The sequence below is a fragment of the Chiloscyllium plagiosum genome, unplaced genomic scaffold (assembly GCF_037043375.1).
Source record: "Chiloscyllium plagiosum isolate Xiang-an unplaced genomic scaffold, Cpla_swu_hap1 HiC_scaffold_5, whole genome shotgun sequence".
NCBI lineage: Eukaryota > Metazoa > Chordata > Chondrichthyes > Orectolobiformes > Hemiscylliidae > Chiloscyllium > Chiloscyllium plagiosum.
This window is the reverse complement of record NW_028270143.1, coordinates 98,239,332-98,255,140: the sequence shown is the minus strand read 5'-3', so window position 1 is coordinate 98,255,140 and position 15,809 is coordinate 98,239,332. Positions and strand designations below refer to the sequence as shown.

At 39.0% G+C, this 15,809-nt stretch overlaps 1 protein-coding gene across 4 annotated transcripts in view; it reads left to right on the top strand.

The window, feature by feature from the left end:
• Window positions 1-15,809, top strand: part of cul2 (cullin 2) — a 76,462-nt gene that overhangs the window by 23,381 nt on the left and 37,272 nt on the right. For 3 of the 4 annotated variants that reach the window (XM_087987525.1, XM_087987527.1, XM_087987526.1), the window contains exons 4-5: window positions 3,209-3,303; window positions 15,248-15,353. In XM_087987525.1, coding sequence (XP_087843651.1) covers window positions 3,209-3,303; window positions 15,248-15,353 — 201 coding nt within the window. The remainder of the gene's footprint in view (window positions 1-3,208; window positions 3,304-15,247; window positions 15,354-15,809) is intronic. The other variant, XM_087987528.1, reaches the window with a different exon arrangement.

The following is a 15,809-nucleotide window of genomic DNA, read 5'->3' as shown; positions in this document are numbered from 1 at the left end:
AAAAGACTTTGCGTATTTACCCTATCCATGCCCCTCATAATTTTGTAAAGCTCTATAAGGTCTATAAACTTCAGCCTCCGACGCTGCAGGGAAAACAGCCCCAGCCTGTTAAGTCTCTCCCTTTCAAGTTTCACAACATTGTTCCGATAGGAGGGAGACCAGAATTGCTCTGATCATAGCTGGACTGTACAAGAGATAAGTCTTCTCTTCCTCTGGAAGAAGAGCTCAAGTGAACCACACAAAGCAGGCATGTCCAAAGGTGACCCTAGATTTCCCACAGCCTCAAGTTCCTTTCAAATTCAAGCCCCTCTACCCTAGTTGTAACAATTCTATGCCAATGTATGAGTTTACATTGCCCCTTTTATATACCATTTTCACAGTGCTGTTATGAGTACTAATGTCTCTCCACTGTGTTTCCAACAGCTCAACACAAATGTGTTCCAGACTCTCTCTGCTCCCCTTGCTTCCCATGCGAAAATTGTAAACTGTTCTTCCCATGTTCCAAACATAAATGAGTTCAGCAAGCAATTAATTGGAAGTGTGCAAGTTACCAGCTCCCCATCCCAACTTACCACCCTTTCTTTGAAAATCTAATTGTGTCACTGAGGTAGTTGCAACCACTGACATCTCCAAAGGCATGATTTTCAGTCTAAGTCTCAACTCATTGGGAGATTGAAAATTCAACCCATCAATTCTTCAATTTATTTGATTTCCCCAAGTATGTCAAAATGTAGATAAAACTCGCATTTTGTTAAAAACCTTCAAAAGTAATATTAAGATGTTTAAAATTGTCATCTATGTTATTCATCTGGTTGTTTGTGTTCCACAGCTGATGCTTTTACAGTCCTTATAGGATTACAATCCGAATATTTAATCTTGTTTGTCAGTACATTTCCACAATTGCTCAGATTCGCTCAAAAATGAGGTCAATTTCCCTTTAAATCAAGGACCTTTGTCTTTTAAAAACTTGTCATCAGATGAACTCATCACCAATTGATACCATTGTTATTTTTCCCAATTCCATACTGAATAAAAAGTCTTTTTTTGTCTCTGCTAAATTAAATGGTGCAAGTTACCCAACTATTAATGTGTTTCACTTAGTCTTGGCACCCTGGACTATGGAAAATAATAATTTCCCCTGATTTCCCTTTAATGATTTTTACTCTGGGATTTAAATAGGAAATGTTTATTGTTTTTGCTCCATTCTTTTGTCAAGAAGTGTCTTTTGTGATTGGGGAAATCCATTATTCACTCTTCTCTAGTCCAAATTTTTTGAATATTGGACTGCTGTAAAATATAAATCGAAGTGAGTAAACATATTTTTGATTGATGCAGAAAAAGAATGAGTAAAATATTTTGTTTTGTCAAACCAGAGTCTGAGCTGTGCTAATTTATCTGAAAGGAGATTACTAAAATAGATGTATTATTGGGATCACAGCTATTTTTCACCTTGCCCTCAGAACCACTACATTATGAGTAGGATATAGTATATAGTTTCTTTTTACAGCACAGAAACAGACCATTTGGTCCACACTGATGTTTATGTTCAACTTGAGTCTCCTCCTAGTTTTCTTTGTCTAAATTTGTCGTTCTTTGCCTCTATTGGTGGCACGGTGGCTCAGTGGTTAGCACTGCTGCCTCACAGCGCCAGAGACCCTGGTTCGATTCCCACCTCGGGCGACTGGCTATGTGGAGTTTGCACATTCTCCTCATGTCTGCGTGGGTTTCCTCTCAAAATCGTAAAGATATACAAGTCAGATCAATTGGTCATGCTAAATTCCCATGGTGTTAGGTATATTAATCAGGGGTAAATGTAGGGTAGGGGAATTGGACTGGGTGGGTTACTCTTAGGAGGGTCGGTGGGGACTTGTTGGGCCAAAGAGCCTGTTTCCACACTGTAGGGAATCTAATTTCCTTCTCACTTCTGTTGGTTTTTACTTCAATCACATGAGGCAATGAACTTGATGTTCTCACTGTTGTCTAGGTCAGTATGTTTTTTTCTGAATTTCTTTGTGGCTTTTACCCAAAAATAATTCAATGATTTAAAACTGGGACAAATGCTGCAAGCAAACTCTAAATCTGCATCATATTTATTGATGTCAGGAGGTATTCTAGGTTGATTCTGGAGTTGAGAGGGTTGGCTTATGAGGAAAGATTTAGTACACTGGGAATATACTCTTTGGAATTTAGAAGAATGAAGGGGATCTTACAGAAACATAAAAATTATGAGGAATAGGTAAAATAGAAGCAAGGATGTTGTTTTCACTAGGGTGTGAAACTGGAACTAGGGGGCATAGCCTCAAGGTAATGGGGAGTAGTTTCAAAACTGAGTTGATGAGGAACTTCTTATCCCAAAGGGTTGTGAATCTGTGGAATTCCTTATCCAGTGAAGCAGTTGAGGCTATCTTGTAAAATGTTTTTAAAGCAAAGATAGATTTTTGAACAGTAAAGGAATTAAGGGTTATAGTAAGCGGCCGAGTAAGTGGAGCTGAGTCCACAAAAAGATCAGCCATGATCTTATTGAATAGCAGAGCAGGCTTGAGAGGCTGGATGGCCTACTAGTGCTCTTATGTTCTTATGTCCTACCAAAACTCATAGTTGGGCAACTATCAGAATCCAGTGAAGTCATGACTTTAATACCTTGAAACTGCAGTATATGTTTACAATGATCCATGCATCGGTAGATAAGCATTGCTAAACAACCAATGCAGAATATACTGACTGCTCCACTTTCCTATGAAACATGCACACCAGATAGACATAGTAATGCTTCCAAAATTTATAAGTCACCAAACTTTGTAAAAATAGTGCAGAGGTACTAATTTGTCTGGTTCCACATTATAACTGTTTTGAAGCAGAAATGTTCCACAAAAGTGACTCAGAGCTAAATAAAGATATGAACATAGCAAAAGTAGTCGTGCACAGTACTAAAGCATTAAATTTTACAAATTCAAAGTACTTTTTACAGTGTGCTTTGCAATTTCACCAAAATCTCCAAAATTCATTATCAACAGAGATTCTGCAGTAAGTTGCCAATCATGACTTAGAAATAGAACAATAGAAACAATAGAAATAAGTGCAGACGTAGGCCATTCTGCCCTTCGAATACTTGTACTATTTACATTCATCCAAATCATCCAGTTGCCCTGATCTTAGAAATAATTTTGTCATTGAAAAGGATATGTCCTTGATATACTTTTATTTACAGAAAGTTCTGGATTCCGAAGAACAGATTTTGACTATGTACCATAAATATTGGGAAGAGTACAGTAAGGGTGCTGATTATATGGACTGCTTATATAGGTAAATAACTTTATCTTCTATACAATTCAAAGTGAATTTTTTTTCTTTCAAGGCATGTGTTGAAGTTGACAATTGAATTGATTTTAAAACATTTATTTTGTGCTCTTACTTAGTAAGAGGAAGATCTTCATGATCTGAGCAGCAGCTGTGTATATATATCATTTTCTTCCGCCTGTGATTTCTAACTTGATGACATTAATGTTAGACCTCTTTCCCTAATTTGTCAAGAGTGTGAGTGGTTTGTTGTTCCAGAAGCAATCTGCTCATCAAATGTTAGCCTGAAGAAACAGTTTAATTCAACCTATAAATCCACAATGCCATTCCTTGAACCACTGTGATTTACTCTGCATCTATTTTTTAAAATTATATTGAAATCTAAAACATATTCTTTGTGAATGCTTCAGATTGTGATCTGTAACCAGCACGTGCACAAGTTATTGAAAGTGGCAGGATAAGTAGAGAGAACAGTAAGTAAAGTGTATAGCATCCTTAGCTTTATGAGTGGGAGCATAAAATACAAGAGAAGGGAGGTGATGATGAACTTGTACAAGACACTTGTTAGACTTGTGGAGGTTGTAGAATGTTATGTACAGATCTGTGTGCCATATTATAGAAAATATGTAAATCACTGGGGAGAATGCAGAAGCAATTTGCAAATGTGTCTAAATACTGATAGGTTCCATGGACTTGAGGGATGCATCCTACGATATTAACTGAACGAGCTATAGAGATGGTAGATGCATTGCTGGTAACGTTCCAGGAATCTTTAGCTTCTGGAAAAGTCTGAGAAAATTGGAAAATTGCCAATGTAACATCTTTATTTAAAAGGAAAGGAGACAAAAAAAAACAGACGCTGTGAAATGGTTAGATTAATGTTCTGTTATTGGGAAAGTATTAGAGTCTATTATAAAGGATGTAATAGAACATCCTTAATACGATCAAGCAGAGTATGCATTGCCTCATGAAGAGGAAATCATGCCTGACAAATTTACTAAATCTTTGAGGAAGAAACAAGCCAAATAGATGAAGGCCTAACAATGGATGTAACATATTTGGATTTTCCAAAGATGTTTGGTAAGGTGGTACACGTTAGGCTATTAAGATGATCCCATGGTGTTGGAGGTGGTATAGACAATTGACTAGAAAGCAGAGAGTTGGCATAAGGGGGCCATTTTCATGTTGGCACTCTACAACTAATGATGTGCCACAGGAATTAGTGCTGGGGTCACAAGAAAGTAAATGTACTGTGCATACTATATATGAACAAAACTATGTGGAAAGACAAGTGATAATGGTAATACCGAGACTGCTGCGGGATATAGACAGGTTAAGTGAGAATAGTACCAGGGTTGAGAAACTTTGCAACGAATAGAGTCATAGAGATGTACAGCACAGAAACATCCCTTCAGTACAACTTGTCCATGCCAACCAGATATCCGAATCTAATGTAGTCCCATTTGCCAACACTCGCCCGATATCCCTCTAAACCTTTCCTATTCATATACTCATCCAGATGCCTTTTAAATGTAATTATTATCAGCCTCCACCACTTCCTCTGGCAGGAGGAAGATACACACACACCCCTTCTGTGTGAAAAAGTTGCCCCTTAGGTCCCTGTTAAATTCTTCCCCCCTCACCCTAAATCTGTGCCCTCTAGTTCTGGACTCCCCCACCCAGGGAAAATGCCTTGTTTATTTACCCTTTCCATGCCTCACATGATTTTATAAACCTCTATAAGGTCACCCTTCAGCCTCCAACACTCAAGGAAAAACAGCCCAAGCCTATTCAGCATCTCCCAATAGCTCAAACCTTCCAATCCTGCCAACATCCTTGTAAATCTTTTCTGAACCGTTTCAAATTTAACAACATCTTTCCAATAGGAGGGAGACCACACATTCCATTATTCCAAAATTGGCCTAACCAACGTCCTCTCAACTCCGAAACTCAGTGTTCTGACCAAAAAAGGAAAGCATACCAAATGCTTTCTTCACTATCCGAATTACCTGTGACAACACGTTCAAAGAAATGTGAGCCTGCACTCTAAGGTTTCTGTTCAGCAACACTCCCCAGGACCTTACTTGAAGAAGTTGTCTGTTCTTGTAGGTAAGACAGCAAAGAGGACATTTGATAGAGGTTTTCAAAACCATGAGCTGAATACAGAGGGAGAAGCTGTTCCCAGTCATAAAAGAAAAAAGAATGAGAGAGCATAGAGTTAAAGTGATGTGCAAATGAAGCACCAGTGATGTGAGAAAAAAAATGTTTTCAAGCAGCAAGTAGTTAGGGTATGGAATGCACTGACTGGAAATATTGTAAGACTGGGTACCACTGAGGTATTCAAGAAGATGATTATTTGGATGCACATGGTGGTCAGGGATATGGTGAAAAGGCATGAAACTGGTGCTAGATAATAAAACCAGTGCAGGCTGTCACAATTCCTTAATTCCTGATTTAAGACTTGTAGCTGCCAGAAATGTTCTCTAAGCAATTCAACTGTGCTGCAACCTGAAATTTGCCACATAATCGGTCACTTTAAATTTCTATGTTTGTTTGACTGCACAAGTAAATTTAAGGAAACCATAAGTCTCAAGAAATTACTTGCACACACACTAAAAATTGATGAGAGTCTTTGGCTATTGAAGATTCTTTGAAGGATGTTGAGGTTAAGTACTCATTATAGTGTACCAACCTCTGCTCTTGTAGCCGTGCTGGTACGGCCAGTGCAATCACATATTTGGCCTATAGTTATGTCTCGATATTGCTGATAGGATGGTAGTGCCATTAAAATTCTTAGGGGTCACTTGGAACTTGTTCGTGACTGTTGTTGCTTGGTGCACATGTAGTGCAAATGTTGCCTACGCGATTTTAAATGCAGGTTTTATTAAATTGTGAGCAGTTGAAAATTTGATGTGAAAAACACTCTGATGTGATTTGTGTTGTTGGAACAGTCCTTGAGCCATCGTACAGTGGTCCAATGGTTAATCTTGTATACCAGCTTTGAATTTGTGAGAGATATAGGTAAAGTCGATAGGAGGAGCTTGTTTCAATTGGCAGAGATTTCAAAAACCAGGAGTCATAGATTCAAGCTAACGGACAGATGGATTGGAGGGGATGTGAGGAAACATATTTTTATGCAGAGGATGGCGGGTGTCTGGAATTCACTGCCTGAGTTGGTGGTGGAGGCAGAGACCCGAAACTCATTTTTAAAAAGTATCTGGATGTGCACCTTAAGGCTTCAGGTCTGTGAGCCATGTACATGAAGATGGGATTAGAAAGGGCATCTGGGTGTTTTTGGGTCAGCCTGTACAAGCTGGGCCAAATAGCCCCTTTCTGTGTTGTGTCAGTTCTGTGATTCTGTGAAAATGGAAATATGCAATAAAACCAACAACAGAAAATTCTGGAGATGGTCAGAAGGTCTGTGTGGAAAGAGAATGAAATCCTTGAATTGAACACAGAACTCCAGCCCTGGTCCACCCAAGATGCCAAAATGTTTTAGCATCACTTTGCTGCTTTTGTGTTTTGTCTCTATTACTACTGCTTAATTAAGAGCCTTCTTATCTTGCCCTGACCCTTTGAAATATTTTGGCACACGCCTCTGTGTTGCACCTTAAATATTGTGCTGTTAAGTCATCTTATCCTTATTTTTCTTTCCAAACTACATCACTTCGCACTTCACTGCACTAAATTTAATTTGTCAGCTGACTTCTCTTTTGCCAGTCCTATCTGTTAAACAGCAATGTTCTATCTCTGTACTGTTTGATGCAGGCTTTCCTATGTTTTTTGAGATTAGATGAGGATTTTCTCTCTTCTGGCAAAATGGAGGTTTTCTCACTTTATGTAGCTCAGATGGAGGTTTCCCACTGTTTTTTGCAGACAAAATGGACACTTTCCCATCTATCATTGCCAAGACATAATGCACATCGCTTTCCCAGATGTTAGAATCTTTATAAATCTTTCCGCCACCTCTTGAGTTGAAATTATTTTTCTCCTGGCTTTATCACAAAATCTCATGTTAAAATTTTTCTGTCAGTGTCTGTCTTATAAATATTTTAAATTAACCTTTAATTGCCTGAAATCTGCTCTGCAGTGTTTCCCATATTACAACCAAAATATTAATTATGTTCAGAGCCCTTGACGTAACTGCTGTAGTTGTCCCATATGGTGTCCACTTATGATGGCATCCGTGCTCACTGTGAACAATAAGTTTTCCTTTTTAATTTTTGTCCTTCCCAGTTTGGTCCTGAGTGCTGTTAATTTGAAGTTTTCCCCTTGCCTACAGAATTTTTTTAACTTTATTCACAGAACTGAACCTCAAATTGGGTCAACCCTGAAAAGTCCTCATTCTGTTGGGATGCTGTAACTGCCAAGTTTGACTGAATTTTTTTTTCTCTCTTATTAGCTCACAGTTTCTCCTGCATCTCTTATCAGATCTGGGGTGAAGATTTTAGCCAGAAATTATACTTCTACCTTGCTGTTCCTTCCATGTGATGTGCTCTCCTGTTTCAAATAGATTTTTTTCAGCGTTGTTACCTTGAGACTTTTGAGCAACTAAACTCATCACAGAGTACCATGTTGTAAGTGCTGCAGAACCAACCACTGCCAACTAATAACTGGGGCCACAGTCACAAAAGGGATATTATTAAGCTGAAGAAGGTTTAGAAGAGATCTACCAGGATGTTGTCAGGAATGGAAGATTTGAGTTAGAAAGAAAGGCTGGATAGGCTGGAACATTTTTCATTGGAATGAAGGAGGTTAAGAGGCGACCTTCTAGAAATCTATAAAATAATGAGGGGTATAGATAGAGTTGTCTTTTCCCAAGGATTGGGGATTTCAAGATGAGGGGGCACATTTTTAACATGAGAGAGAGAGATTTAAAAAATACGAGGGGCAAATGTTTTGCACAGAGGGTGGTTCATGTATGGAATGAACCTCCAGAGGAAATAGTGGATGTGGGTACGATTGCAATGTTTAAAAGCCATTTGGATAAGTGCATGAATAGGAAAGGTTTGGAGTGATACTGGCCAGGAGCAGGCAGATGGGACTCGTTTAGTTTGGGATTGTGTTCAGTATGGACTGGTTGGACTGAAAGGTATGTTTCTTCGTTGTGTGACTCTGTGACTCAAGAATGTGGCCTTTTTGCTCTTTCAAATAAAACTTTAAACAAGTTGGACAGTCATCTTTTCTATACTGCATTTAAGGACCTGATTGGTTAACCGTAATAGAGAATGAATCATCAGTGAATATTAGGAAGAAGAGGCAATCGTCTTATGAACAAGATGTAGTTTATTGCATGTTAATAATAGATACAAGTTAATACGCTAGTTAGACATATTTGGTAAGGCAAACAGGTGCTAGGGTGACGCATTTGACCCTTTTGGGAGATTGAGATCGACTTTTCAATTCTCCACCCAAGACATCATCAGATTAAAGGAACCCACTGCAGTCTCCAGCACTAACTCAGGACTTCCTCAAGTCTATTCCTGTCCTTCCTGAAACATAGAAAGTAGAAGCCAGATTAAGCTTTTTGACCTTCGCTCCCACCCAGCCAATCAGTATGATCAAGGTGAATCATCCAACTCAGTACCTGTTTCTGCTTTATCCCTGTACCGTTTGATCCCTTTAGCCCTAAGAAATGTATCTAACTCCTTGAAAACATTCATTATTTTGGCTACAACCAATGTGTCAGAGAATTCCACAGGCTCACCACTCTCTGGATGAAGAAATTCGTCTTCATATCATACCACTCTGTATCCTTAAAGTATGAGCCCTGTCCTGGATTTTCTGGTCATCAGGAGCATCCTTCCTGCATTTACCCTGTCTGGGTCTGTCAGAATTTTATACTTTTTTTTATGAGACACCCCCCTCATTCTTCTAAGCAATAGTAAATATCATCCTAACCACACTCTCTTCATATTTCCTGTCCTGGAATCAGTCTGGTAAACTTTTGTTATACTCCGTCCATGGCCAGATTATCCTTCCTCAGATAAGGAAACCGAAACACACACAGTACTCAAGGCATGGCCTCACTATGGTCCTGTACAGTGGCAGCAAGACATCCTGCTGTTGTACTGAAATCCTCTCGCTATAAAGGCCAACAAATCATATGCCTTCTTCATTGCCTGCTGCACCTGCATGCTTACTTTACTAATCCATTGCCATTTAGATAATAATCATACTACCAAAGTTGATAAACTCACACTTATCCTCATTATATTTCATCTGCCACACATGTACTACTCACTCAACTTTACTAAGTCACACTGAATCATCTCTGCACCTACCTTCCTGCTCATTCTCCCACCCAGCTGTGTTGTTTGCTAACTTTGAGGAATTGCATCTAGTCACCTGATTTAAGTTATTAATATATACTGTTATTAGCTGGGATCTAAGCACTGATCCCTGTGATCACCCTTTAGTCACTTCCTACCACTTAAAAAGAAATCTGTTTATTCCTGCTGTTTGTTTCCTGTCTGCCAACCTGTTCTCTATCCATGTTAATAAACCACCTGATTCCATGCGGTTTAATTTTACCCGCTGATCTCTTACGGAATGCCTTCTGATGCGTAAACCAAATCCACATCAATACATTACTAGTTTGTGTAATGTAAAAACTTTGATATTGTGCCTCATCTAACCATTTCTATATCAAAGAAAGACCAATGGGCCTCAAACCTTTCCCTACAGAATACCACTGCAAAATTTCCTCAAGTTTGGAAAAATCTTTCACAACTACTCTCTGCTTTCTGTCTCTCGGTCAGTTTTGTAAATGCACCATTTTTTTTCTCCTTTACATCCCTTAACGTGATACGTTTTTTCTTCCCCTCGCAACCTTTTAATTTTGCATGTTTTCTCGGTTATTAGAGAACATCGAATCCATATCAAGTTCACATGGACCCTCCTAAGAATATCCCATCTAGACTCAGCCCCCCACCTATTCCTGTAACCCTGCATTTCCCATGTTAGTTCGCCTAACCTACACATTCCTGGACACTATGGGGATATTGAGCATGACCAAAGCATCTAACCTGCACATCTTTGGACTGTGGGCGGAAACTGGAGCGTCCAAAGGAAACCCACACACATACTGGGGCAATGTGCAAACTCCAGAAAGACAGGCGCCAAAGGCTGGAATCGATCCAGGTCCCTGGTGCTTTGAGGCAGCAGTGCCTAACACTGAACTACTGTGTTGCTGCACATGGTTACGGATTATTTTACCTGTTTAAAGTATGGACAGTTTGATGCACTGCCATGCTGCAGTTGTGACTCTCAACATCCTGGAAGTGATTAAGCAGCTTGTAAGGCTTTGCAGAGCAAAATTAACAGGTAGAGACAACTTCTGCTATAGCATATTTCAGACTGTTTTGTAGGATTGGAAAGGAAATTGAATGTTGGCCTTTATTCCTGAGTATCAGCTCAGTATAGTTACATAGGGCTTCAATGAAACAACACCTAGAGTTACCATGTGCAATTTTGGTTTTCTTACTTAAGGAAGAATATAATTGTATTGAAAACAGTTCTGAGAAGATTCGCTCAGTTGATATCTGAGCAGGTTTGGGGCGGCACAGTGGCTCAGTGGTTAGCACTGCTGCATCACAGTGCCAGGGACCCGGGTTCGATTCCAGCCTTGCGCGACTGTCTGTGTGAAGTTTGCACATTCTCCTCATGTCGGCATAGGTTTCCTCCAGATTCTCCGGTTTCTTCCCACAATCCAAAGATGTGCAGGTTAGGTGAATTGGCCATGTTAAATTGCCCAAAGTGTTCAGGGATGTGTTGGTTAGGTGCATTGGTCAGGGGTAAGTATAGGATAATGAGGTAGGGGAATGGGTTTGGGTGGGTTACTCTTTGGAGGGTCGGTGTGGACTTGTTGGGCCGAAGGGCCTGTTTCCACATTGTAGGGATTCTAGAATTCTAGGACTATACTCATTGTAATTTAGAAGAATGAGAGGTGAACTTGTTGAAACCAGAAAAGTTCTGAGAGGACATCACAGGCAGGATGATTCTTTTTGTGGAATTTGAGCTGGAGGATATAGATTAAAAATAAAGTGCATCCCATTTAAGATAGGGATGAGGAGGAGTTGCTTCTCTGAGTGGGCTTTTAGACTTTGCGCTATGAGCAGTGGAGGCAGTCATTGAATGAATTCAAGGCTGTTTTAGACAGGTTTTTGATTGACAAACGAATCATGAGTTACAGGGGCTAGACAGACAAATGGAGTTAAGGCTCCAGTCAGGTCAGCTGTGGTCTTACTGAATTGCAAAACACGCTCAAGGAGCTGCCTGGCCTACCCCTGCTCATACTACTTCTGGTCATTAATGCTGAATTGATTATTTGCCAAATTGTCAGAAAATGTTGATTCTGGGAAACTAATTAAACCAATGCATATGTGTTTTAATTAGATTCGGGCACACTTTCACAACGAGATAGAAAATTACTGTAGTAACTGTTATCTGTTTGAGAAGTATGTAATACTGTTCCAAGCATGTTAGAACTTCATGCATCCAAACAATCAAAGAAAAACTGATGTTTAAAGTGCTAGGATTTGCAAGTACAGTGCTGCAATCCAATATGAAGGGTCTTTGAAAGGTGAAACAAGTAACTGATCTTATGCTTGTATGTTTATAGTAGATTAAATACAATTCATAGAGTTCTTCAGAGTGTAAAGTACAATACATTGACACATGAGATGCAGTGAGGTCCTCTCAAGATCTGCTTCATTTCCAATAAAATATTTGGTATGTTTTTTCTTTGTTTATTTTGAAACCAGCTTTTCTTCAACCATCTAACCTCCTGCTTACAGTCAAAAAGGCAAATGTGTAGCTTACACTTGGATCGTCATTGGCACTCATAGCATTAACTTCCATTTATGTAGCACCTTTAACTTTGAAAAATGTTTGAAAATGCTTCATAGAGATTTCAGATGCTGCACAAAACATGGTATAACAAGAAATGACTAAAATATTAGTCAGAGGTAGTTTTAAGGAGGGTCTCAAAGCGGGTGAATGAGGAAAGAAAAGGGTTTTGTTAAAGATTATGAGTGCTGGGACTTGAAATATTGATGCTGCTTTCTCCCCACAGATGCTGCCAGACCTGCTGCGTTTCTCCAGCAATTTCTGTTTTTCTTTCTGATCTCCAGCTTCTTACAGTCTTGATTTCTTTACTGATAAAAAAAGTCTGTCTATCTCAGTCCTAGAGTCACAGTCTCTACAGTCCTCTGTGGAAAAGAATTCCGCAGATTCACTACCCTCTGAGAGAATAAATATCTCCTCTATCTTCCACAGGTGACCCCTTAGTCTGAAAAGTACAGTATTTGTGATATGAACGGAATTCAAAGGCATTGGTTTCCCCAATTCTTAGGCAGATGAAATTTTAGCTTGTCTAAGATGGAATATTGAGTAACCAGTCTAATAATACAGAGGTTGTAGTTTGTTCAAGAGTGGGAGGGTGGGATTGATGTTAATCCATATCTGTGGGAGATGTTAAACAGGGACAGCATATCGGTGGGAAAGGAAGGGAAGAGACTTTCGAAGGACTCCACAGAAACTGATGATCTATCTATGACTGGATAAGAGTACAGCTAAGCAATATGATCAGCAATTCAGTGGAAATTAAGTCAGAGGGAGCAAGCAATGTTCTGGTCGACAAGGTAAGCTTGAAACCTGAAGTAAACATAAAAGAATGCTGAAGAAATCCAGAAGGTCTGGCATCATCCATGAAGAACCAAACAAGTTACCATTTTGAGTCTGGTCTGACTCTTCTTGACAACGTATGGACTATTTCTTCAGAAATAAGTGAATGTGGACAATTCCAAGTGCAGTACTTCAGGAAAGATAAAACCCTTAGAAAGGGTACAGAAGAATTTTGTCAAGATGTTCCCTGGGTGAGATACTTTAGTTGAAAGTAGAAGGTTGAAAGATAACCTTGTGGAGGCTTTCAAGATGAGAGGTTTTGATACTGTAGAGGGAGAAAATCTCTTCCTTTTGATGAGTGGGTCAAGAACCAATCGTCATCAATTTAAAATCTTTCCAGAATATCTAGAGAGGAGACGACAAACGTTTTTCATGAATCATTTACATTGTAGGATGTGGGAATTGCCCATAAGACTAGTGCCCATCTGGAATTGACCATAAGAAGGTGGGTTTTCAATTGTTATAAACAATATGATGAAGGGACTCAGTGTAGATGTGTTAGGTAGTGTGTGCGAAGAGTTTGACTCTGCAGCAATGGAAGCACAGCGATAAAACCATTTTCCAGTCTATTGTCCAACAGGAAAAAATATGTGGTTTCTTACAACATAGGCGTTTTGCGTGCTTGCCTTCATTATTGAGTCCTTTGACTATAGGAGTTGGGAAGTCATGTTGAGGTTGTGCAGGACATTGGTGAGGCCTCTTCTGGAGTACTGTGTCCAGTTATGGTCACCTTATTATAGGAAGGATATGATTAAGCCAGAGATGGTCCAGATGAAATTTACCAGGATATTGCCAGGATTGGAAAGTTTGAGTTATGAAGAAAGTCTGGGATATTTTTCACTGGAGCAAAGGAGGTTTATAAAATCATGATGGGTATAGATAGAGTAAATGGTAGTTGTCTTTTCCCTAGGATGGGGGATTTCAAAACTGTGGGGCATATTTTTAAGCTGAAAGGTGAGAGGTTTAAAAACGACAAGAGGGCCAAATGTTTTGCACAGAATGGTTTGCGTGTGGAATAAATATCCTGAGGAAGTGGTGGGTATGCGCACAGTGACAATGTTTAACAGACACTTAGGTAAGTACATGAAAAGGAAAGGTTGGAGGAATATGGGCCAGGAGCAGGCAGGTGGGACTAGTTTAATTTGGGATTATGTTTGGCATGGACTGAAGGGTCTGTGTCTGTGCTGTATGTCTCAATGATTCAATATATAAAAACTCAGTCATCTTATACTAGCCAGTCAAGATTGCATTGTTCTAGAGTATTTTTAACGATTGATCTGTCAAATGATTCATTGACCATAACGAGGGTGGAAGACCTACCATTGGAATTCTTCCCATTTCCCTTGAAATAGGTTGAATTGTCAGTATCCCAAATAATCCTAGTTCAACAGCAGGAAGTGTTTTAGTACTCCATGCCAGTGTCAAAGATTTATCAATGAATAAGAACTAGCCCATTAAGCTTCAACTGTATAGTCCAACAATTGAGACTTAGGATGTGTGATGGGACAAGTCCTATCTGGAACAAATCTGAAATGTGCCATGTTCCAAACTATGATGTATAAAGATGGGGATTACCACCTTTACTTTTAAGCACAAACTTACATTTGATGTTTTATGGATGAGTATGAAGAAAATAGATTCTAAGCCAAGAAGGTTGTTAAGAGTGACCAATACATTATTCGAAGCGGTGGTTTTTCAGGAGCATTTTAGAGGAGGAGAGTTTCTAATGTAATTATTAATTAGCAAGGCAGTTGGTGGAATTTTGGATTGCATAGTTGTAGAAGCTGAAAGAAGCAGAGATTTTGTGCAGGCTGTAAAGTTTGTGCTTAGTTCAAATCATCCTTGTTCAATATAAAACTCTGCTGCATCTTTGGCTAACTCGTGAGATATTTGCCTGTGTATTTATGCTGTAGTCAGGAATTGAATCAAATGATTGGTAGAACAGTACTGGTACATAAGTTGAGCTGTTGCATATTGATGGTCCAGCACACACCACAGAAACATTGTATAGTGTCTTTTTAATTCTTATTATTAAATTAACCAACTAATTAGTATGGTTTCTAAAATAATGTCAAGATTAAGAGTCCTGGCTTGCATCTCTGGGATCACTGACATAGCTGGATGCAGGCTGAGAACTACAAATGTAGAGAACAAGATTTGATCCAGTTATTCGTTTGCCATGACCAGGTATATATATGTCATTGCATACTTTATATATTCCTGCAGACAGGCTTGACATTTCTAAAATTTGCCATTTGCACAGATATCTCAACACACAGTTCATCAAGAAAAACAAATTGACAGAAGCTGACCTGCAGTATGGATACGGTGGAGTAGATATTATTGAACCACTGATGGAGATAGGAGAGGTAAGCTCAGCCAGATAAAAAAACGTCCAATTTGAATTGAAGTATTGGTCTGATCAATATGTTTATTTGAAACTTCTGCTGGGACAGTAACTGAAACTTTGACGGGTAAGCGTAAGTCAAAGCTTTTAAACTCCTGGTTGCATAAGTTACATAAATGTGCAATCATCTATATGTAGTGGGGTGGTTTGTATTGATGTTCAAAGTAAAGTCACAGGGCAATGTCTTTTAAAATAACAAGCTCTCAGGCCTGACAAAATGCGTGCAAATCTCTTCAGAGGTATTATATATGTGATAGTCCCTTATGTCATTGTTGTTTTTCAAGCAATTTTCAGAATAAAACCTATAGGCCTGTATGTTCCTCTGTATGAAGTGATTTAATCATTGTATCCTTAAAAAAAAATCTTTGTTTGATGTTCGTCTCTTTCTATTCCTTGCATGGTCAACATTCTGTAAATA